Source organism: Neovison vison, chromosome X (genome assembly GCF_020171115.1).
Source record: "Neovison vison isolate M4711 chromosome X, ASM_NN_V1, whole genome shotgun sequence".
NCBI lineage: Eukaryota > Metazoa > Chordata > Mammalia > Carnivora > Mustelidae > Neogale > Neogale vison.
Window position 1 is genome coordinate 72,361,111 of NC_058105.1, and position 8,953 is coordinate 72,370,063.

The 8,953-nt window shown below is 42.2% G+C and overlaps 1 protein-coding gene across 1 annotated transcript in view; it reads right to left on the reverse strand.

Moving 5' to 3' along the window:
- EDA (ectodysplasin A) overlaps window positions 1–8,712 on the reverse strand; it is a 491,171-nt gene extending 482,459 nt beyond the window's left edge. The window contains exon 1 of the mRNA XM_044234674.1: window positions 8,166–8,712. Coding sequence (XP_044090609.1) covers window positions 8,166–8,561 — 396 coding nt within the window. The 5' untranslated portion in view covers window positions 8,562–8,712. The remainder of the gene's footprint in view (window positions 1–8,165) is intronic.
- Between the last annotated feature and the right edge of the window lie 241 nt (window positions 8,713–8,953).

Consider the following 8,953-nt stretch of genomic DNA (forward strand, 5'->3'; position numbering starts at 1 on the left):
TGGGTTTATTTATTTAGTAATCTTTGGGCTTCTTGAATTTGGTTGTTCATTTCCTTTCCCAGATTTGGTTTTCGGCCATTATTTCTTTGACTAAGCTTTCTGGTCTTTTCTCCTCTCTTCTCTTTCTGGGATTCCCCTAATGCCTACAATGCTCTGCTTAATGGTGTCCCATAGTTTCTTAAGCTTTCTCACTAGTTTTCTTTTTTTTTCTTTTTGCTCCACTGACTGAATTATTTCCAAAGACCAATCTTAGTTCACTGATCCTTCTGCTTTAACTAATCTGCTGTTGAATCCTGCTCATGATTATTGTGTTTTATAACTCCATATTTTCTGTTTGGTTTTATTTCCTCTTTGTTAGAATTCTGTATTTATGCACTGTTCCCTTGATATTGAGGTAAGCATCTTTATAACGTCATTTTTAAATTTTGTCAAATGTATTTCATAAGTCTTTCATTAGGGTCAGTATCTGGACATATATTTCCTTTGTGTGGAACATCTTTGCTGATTTTTCATTTTCTGTTTTTAAAGATTTTATTTATTTATTTGACAGTGAGAGAGAGGGAACACAAGCAGCTGGAGTGGGAGAGAGAGAAGCAGGCTTCCCACTGAGCAGGGAGTCTGATATGGGGCTCAATCCTAGGGCCCCAGGATCATGACCTGAGCTGGAGGCAGCCACCCAATGACTGAGCCACCCAGGCATCCTTGATTTTTCATTTTCATTGACTCTCTGTGTTGGTGTCTACACATTACACAAAGAAAATATCTCTCCTAAGCTCTGTGGATTGGTCTTATATAAAAGAACTTCACCAATCAGAGATTCTGGTTACTTCTATCAATTCTTTCCCTCCCCAAAGAGAAGCAAGCATCAGTGGCTTTTTCTCTTTACTCTGTACAGAGTAGAGTAGCTATCCATTTACCAGTCCAAACTGCCATCTCCATTCTTCCCCAGATAGCTAGACTATGCCAGACCCAACAGAGATCCAAACTGGCAATACAGATGCCAGATCTTTGGGCAGGCCTGCAGAAGTTGTGGCACTGAAACCAGAAATCATCTCTTCCATCTCCAGAAGTAAGCTAAACACTAAAAATGTTTCATCTACACACTCTGATGAGCAGGGTGGGAGGAACTATGGCATCTATAAGTCCTAGTCATCGTTTCTGTTCACCTCCATAACTAGACTGTGCCAGATCCTTGCACTCCTGGACTGACAAGTCAGATGCCAGTTCTTTGGGCAGCCCTGGAGAAGTTGGAGTACCAGATGCACAGATAAACTTTTCTTCTCCAAGGAAATATTGAGAGTTGGGGTTTTTTTGTCTTCTTGCTCTGTACTCAGCAGGAGGGATGATCTATGATATCTACCTGCCCAAGACACTGTCTATTTTCTCCTAGGCAGGCCATTAAGAGTTTCAAGACTGGCAAGACAGAAGTCAGTCCTCTGAAAACTTGGGAGTGCTGCCAAGAACTCCTTCCCTCCCCTGGGAGAAGCTAGAAGCTAGGAGGGTCTCTCTTCATCATATGGCTCCTGAGCTGGTAGCAGGTACTCTGGTGAGAGGGTGTCCCAAATCTCCCTGCTGATATCAGTGAGTTTGGTTTTATATTCACCCCAGGTATAGGAGCCTTTCAATTCGTCCCTTAATTTCTCACAAAGGGAATTTTTCCTTGAATCACTGCTAAATGAGTGTGTTGGGGGCAGGTAGAAGGGTTCAGGACTTCCTAATCTACCATCTTGCTGACATCATTCCCTTTAAAATTACTCTTTTTTTGTGGAATATGATAAGCTGGTTCTAAAATATATAGAGAAATGCCAAGGGCCAAGAACATCCAGGACACTTTTAAAGAAGAGAAACAAGGTGGAAGGACTTGCTTTACCAGATATCAAGAGCTTATTATAAAGTCCAGTAATTAAGGCTATGGTAGTGTTACAATGACAAATAGACTAATAGAACAAACAGTTCAGAATCAATCTTGCACATACGCAGACAATTTATGACAAAGATGACACTGTAAAGAAGTGAAGAAAAAGACATTCCTTATAATAAATGACCTGGGTCAGTAGAATGTCTATATGGAAAACATAAAGCTTGGCCCCTGATATCTCACTATACACATAAATCAATTCCAGATGGATTGTTGATCTAAATGTGAATGTCAAAAATATAAATCTCCTAAAAGATAACATAGAATATCTACATGATCTCAAGGTAGGAAAATACTACTTAAAGGAAACATAAAAAACACCAGTCATAAAGGAAAATAATGAAAACCTATAGATGCATTAAAATTTAAAATGTCTGTTCCTCAAAGAATGCTATGAAGAGATTTGGGAAGGGCTTGCAACATAAAAAATGCAAAAATGGTTCATAGCCAGAGTATATAAAGAGTATATAAAGAATTCCTACAAATTTACAAAAAAAGGACAAATAATCCAATTTTTAAAAATGAGCAAAATAGGGGCGCCTGGGTGGCTCAGTGGGTTAAAGCCTCTGCCTTCAGCTCAGGTCATGATCCCAGGGTCCTGGGATCGAGCCTCACGTCGGGCTCTCTGCTCCGCGGGAAGCCTGCTTCCTCCTCTCTCCCTCTGCCTGCCTCTCTGCCTGCTTGTGATCTCTGTCTGTCAAATAAATAAATAAAAAATCTTTAAAAAAAATGAGCAAAATACTTGTACAGGTACTTCATAGAAGCAGCTATCCAAATGGATAATAAACATATGAAAAAGAGTTGAACTTCATTAATCAGATTCTGAGAAATGGCAATTAAAATTACAATAAGATAGTATTATAAAGCCATCTACCAGAATAGCTATAATTTAAAAGGGTGATAATAACAAGTGTTAACAAGAATGTGGAACAACTAGAATTCTCATATAAATTGGTATAATCACTTAGAAAAACTATCATTATCAATAAATTTGAAAATGTGTTTTCCCTACATCCCAAAATTTCTAATCCTAGGTATACACTCAAAAGAAATTCAATTCTATTCCAAAACAAACAAGTACATATAAACAAAATGTATGTATGATACTATTCATAACATCATTACTTACAATAGCCCAAACAAGGAACAATCCAAATATTATCAGTCAAATGAATAAACTGTAGTATATTCAACATGGGAATAATATACAAAATACAAAAATACAAATTAAAAAAATTATGGCTTTATGCAACATGATGGATAACACAGGGTTGAGGGAAAAAAAACAGACTCCCTGCAAAATATATATTGTTTGATTTTACTTATATCAGGCTCAAAATAGGTAAAACTAATCTATGATGCTAGAAGTCAAGATAGTCACTAACATTGGAGGGGAAAGGTACAATGATAGGAATGGAGCATGTGGGGGTTGTGAAATGATAGTTCTATTTCTTAACCTGGGTTTTGGTAATATCAGTGTGTTCACTGTGTAATAATTCATCAAACTATATGATTTGTTACCCTTTCTGTATATATGCAATACTTCAATATAAAGAAGTATACTTCAATATAAAAGTGGGGGAAATAAAGAAAAAAATTAACAGCTAAGTACAATAGGTAAAGTTGGTCCTCTCTGAGGGCCACCCTAACAGGCAAGGCAAATGGTTTTCTTGATAATGTTTTTGGGGATTAAGTGGCTTCAGAAGCTCTCTATTATAAGGAGATCTTTCCTATAAGGCATTTACAGATAAATTATAAATTATTTTTTCACAAAATCTAAGAGAGAAAGAGGTGAGAATTAAAAAAAATAAAACATCAAATGATGTATCACAGAAAGCTTTCTGCACCACTTTGAAGGTAATGTGGTTAGGGCTCCTCTCTATTTCGCTTTCTAGTAATTCTAGAAACCAATGAAACATTGCCAGTGGAACAATTTACTCACCTAAGCAAAGCTGACACAGGCTTATTAGCAAGACCTGAGGAAAGTAGGCTTGTTATATACAGAGAAAATGTCTTTGTTTCACATGACTATCTCCAAAGGCCCAACATAATATTTAACTCAACAAGTATTAAAATACCTTAAGTATAACTAGCAATGAGTCAGGTCCTGTGGAAAAAGACAAAAAAGGAGGCAGATTTCTGAAGAGTTCTATATAAAGACACAAGAGTTAATAAACCAAAAAACAGCAATAACAACTAGAGAATGATCCTAAGACAAGATATGGTAGGTGGGTTGCAGGAGTAGAATTAGTGAGAACGGGATAGGTATAATGAGCTAGTTGATCAAAAACCATGAATGTCACACCTTAAACTCTAGATTTAAACCTATAGAAAGGTATTTCATCTGGATTCCATTCCCCTAAAAAAGTTCTTGGACTTAATGACTCCTAGTCATTTTCTTGATCAACCAGCCTTAATAAGTAATGTAAAATTTGTATACACTAATGTTCTATCTAGTTAAACCAAGAAATGTTTTGTGGAAAGATAAAGTTGATTTCTATGTCATCATTTCAAATAATTAGGAACATTTTCCAAATATCCCCCAATGGTCCCAAATAAATCCTCATTAATCTACCCATATATATTTTTCTAAACACGTCCTAAATCTTAGAGTTCCAGTTTAGATGATCTTAGGGCAATCATTTGAATGAGATACTACTTTTACTTGCCTCTATTCCAAAATAAACTTTCAACCATTATAAGATATCTCATAGCTGACGTAGTGTCTGGCTAAAAGCAGGCTATTTATTGAGCTAAACTGTTAAATTATACCAATATATTAACCTTATTCATTTGCCTCATGGTTTTGATCATATCCCTCCCTTAATCCTCTCTCTCTCCAGACCAGAAAAACAACAACAACTAGAAAATCCCTCTATCCTTTTGATCAATTTAATTGAGTTTCCAGGGACTTATATCAGGTGTTGGGTTTTTCTTGAGAAGCAGGTGCCAGAATTTCCTACATGATTATGGATGCAAATCCACTTTTGGTCTTTTAGGTGGAAAAGATAAGGGTTTTGTTTTGTCATCATTTTCAACATCCTTCCTGCTGATGTCTACCATATTATTAGCTTTGAGGACCACAATCACAACTGGACCAACTTCTTCACAGAATGATCAACAGTGATTTTCATTTTTTACTGTAACAATCATATTGTGTACTGTCTGACTCAGAAGTTGGTGAGATGTCCCTAGGTCTTCTTCAGTGAGTAGCTTCAGTGAGTAGCTTCTTCAGTGAGTAGCTGGATGTACCTACCAGCTACCGTTATGATTCCAAAATCATAATGATTCCGTTAGGATACCGTTATGATTCCAAAAGGTCTGAGGGGTCTGAGGGGACCCTCTCACTCATTTTCATTAGCAGTGTCCCCACTGGGGAGGCTTTTCTAACAATCCCCTGGGAGAACTTGGCTGATACATCTGCTATGTATCCCGACTGCCCTAATTTCCTCTGTATCTTGTTTTAAATGTTTTTAAATTGAGAGATATAGATGAACCTCCTCAGTGATTTCTAGATCCCTTTTTTGAGTCATAACTGAGCCCATCTTCTCACAAACATGGATATGTTTGTATGACCTTATAAAATGAAGTGCCTCTGTTTTGCCCACTTGGTCTGAGATCTTTCTGCAATTTATTTTCATTAGTTTGTCTTTACTCCTTGCAAATAAACTGGTGAGAACCTGAATGTTCTGCCCACTGAAGGGTGTATATTTTTATCTTTCTTCCTCTCCATCTAAGAGTTGCTGTAACAGCAGCTGTTCATGTTGAAAAACTAAGATATAAAAATGTGACCTACGTGGCCAAATCCCACAAGGCTGTTTACTTCCTTGTTTATGAATCAGAATCTGTCAGCACAACTTAGAATCTTGACTGTCAGCAGATACTGCAATTAAATGTCCCTGCAAAGCCAGCAGAGGGTGCACCAGGGCCCTAGAAATTTTACCCAAGATGTAGCAGTATCAATTTAACTCTAATAGCCAATCAACTTTTTTTTTTTTTTTTTTTGCGGGGGGTGGGGGAATGGGAGGTATACTAAAACTAATATCCTCAAGAGAATCATAATTTGAATCTGGGCTAAAATTCCTTTAAAGTATACTTCAATTCTCCTGAAAGTTATCTTCAGGAAGAGTATGGAAAACACTTTAAACTTTGGCTAAAATACAGGTGGAGTAAAAGAAACTGATGCAAATCTGAGCCCTCTACATTGCAAGAATTGTACTATGGAGCTCCATGCCTCTTTTTCCCAGAAGGCTTCCAGGGATGTATGCTACAGGGGAACAAACAAACTTTCTTGAACTGGGAATCAAGAGACCAACTTCCCTTTTACCGTTGACCATAGTTGTAGGGTCAAATCATTGTATGGCCAAATCATTTGACCTTGGACAAATCATTCCCCCTACCTCAGGGCCTCTGTGCAATCCAAGGGGATCAAACAAAATGGACTCACATGGCCCCTCACAATTCTAAAAATCCGAGACTCCAACTGATGCCAGCAAATGTAAAGAGCCAGTATGCTTGTTGCCACTGCTCCAAAAGATTAAAACACAAGGACAGAAAACGGGGAGCTGTATTTAAATCTAGACAGAACTATTCAAAGTGCCAGGCAAATACTAGGCAACTAAATGCCACTCTAGACCTCTGAGAGTCCCACACCATCACAGAAGCCCTAGGGTGCAGCTGTCCTGCTAATCCTCAGTCTATAAACATAGGTCTGTCCACCCTAAATACCAAAAAGCTTTGGCTACCATTTGACTAAGGAAGTTCAATTACTTCATCTTTTCACAGAATATCAATGTTCAGCTGCTAAGTATTTCTCTACTGGGCATTGTTGGGGCGGGGGTGGATAGATAAAGGGAGCCAGAATCCTAGTTAATTATCATTTAGCTACAGTGTTTAAAGTTTCAAGTATGAGAAGCATGTCTACTGATTCTCTTCTTTGATAAGCTGTTATATAAGTTGGAGTATGCTAGCAAGACATTTTTCAGCTCAGGGTAACTTTACAATGCACAATGTAGAAGATATGTCAGTCCCAACATTATAGTTTTGTCATGAATGTGATGCCAGCTTAGGATGGGTGGTCAAAGAGCACAAATGATGTTTAGAGTATCACAATGACGACTCTGAATGTGGTAGTAAATACAGAAATCCTGGGCCCCTCATTCGAAGAAACTTATGTGCACAACTTGCCCTCTTCCCCAAAAGGAACAAATTCACTATTAGTCTCCTAACCTCCTCAAAATGATTCTTGGATGCTTGCTTCTCTTAAATTTCACAGGACAAAATATAGGTAGTTAAGAGAATACTTATTTTAAGTTCGCTAAATTTAGTTGAATAAAGGGCTGAACAAGTGGAAGACAACTACCAAAGCTAATAGTTTGCTAAGAAGGGCACAAACACCATAAAATAAAGATCGCAAAACAAACACACAAAACAAAACTGCTCGTGAAAGGTTACTCTTGAGTAATTAATTATTCCATCAGTAGATTCCTGTCCTCAAACTAGCAGTAGTGAATACACTTCACACTCATCCTATCTACCCCCAAAAAAGAGAACCGGCATGCAAAGGGTGAGTTTATTTCCATAGATTTTTTAAATTGCTGCTCAGAAGTCGTCTAGCAAGACGGCATATTTCTACCAGAATTCCACAGGGGCGCTGATCCTCACTAGAACACGGAGGACAATCAGTCTCAAATTGCAGGTAAGTGTGAACAAGCCCACCTTCTGGTCAGTGCACAAGGACCCGCGCTGAAAATACGATTAAAAGTTGTTTCAACTGTGGAGCAGTGATTACAGCTGTTACAGTGTTACAGCTCCCACTCCAAAGGAGAGCCTGCTCGTGCTGGCATCAGCTCTGGACACGAAAAAACAAGCACCGCGGGCAGAGAATCTCACCAGGAGCAGAAGGGCCAAGCTGCTGCCGTTAGTCCGCCAGAGGGGCAGCACCCGCACCTCGGCGGCCGGGAGAGCAGCCAACTTTCCCCGAAGGCAGCCGGTAGCTGGGGGCGGCGGGTGGCGGGCGCCGGCCAGGGTTTCCAAGTGCAGGGGTCCGGAGGGAGTCTGGGTGAGCTAGACCAGGACAACCTGCCCCGGGGCAACCTCTCCCGGCTCGTCTGCCCCCTCCCTGGTCCGGCCCTGCAACTTGGCTGGAGGTGGCAGAATCCTCCCCAGGGCGCTGTCGGGGAGGGCCCCCGCCCTGCCCACAAGGGGAAGGGGCCTCCGCCGCCGCCGCCCCTCCTAGGTGACTCACCTGGTGCCCGTCCTGGGAGTGTGGGGGGAGTGTGGTTTCTCCCGGTTCCAACGGCTGCTGCTGCTGAGGTGATGGCTGCCTGAAGTGGCGGGTGATGGGACCGTCAGGGTCAAGGCCACCGGGGCTGCTCAGGGTGCCAGAGGTGCCAGGGGTGCTGGGGCCAAGGCGGGACTCGGCTCCCCGTTCCCGCCGCAACTCGGACCGCAACTCTAGGTAGCAGCATAACGTCAGCAGGTGGAGGGCCAGCGAGAGGCCAAAGAAACCCAGGAAGAGCCGGCAGCTGTTCCCTTCGCCCGCCCGGGCAGGGGCCCCGCGACAGCCGCAGCCCTTGCTCCCCCGCTCCCGCGGCGCTGCCGTGGGCAGAGGTTCTCTGCGCTCTACCTCTGGGTAGCCCATGGCCTCCGGAGACACCCACTCTCTGAGGCCCTGGAGCCGCAGCGTCTGCCTCAGCCGTTCAGGACCCCTGACAGGCGGCTACTGCCCTGCCATCGGCTGGGGGCTGCAGGGACCCGTTCCAGAGCAACGGAGGCTGGGCGGAACAGAGAAGAGAGCTGCCGCATGTGCAGCTCCACTCCGAGGGGTGGGAAAGGGAGGAGGAGGGGCGGGAGAGAGGGGCGGCTCGGCCCGCAGGGAGAATGAGGGAGGTGGCCCAGGCCGACCCCGCCCCATCCCCCAAGAGGCTGCCTAGGCGCCCAACCACCGGCCCGCCAAGCCTTGGCGCCCCGCCCCCTGCCATTCCACCCTGGGCCCCCAGCCACGGGGCGGGGCCTTGGGGGCGTGTGGGTTCG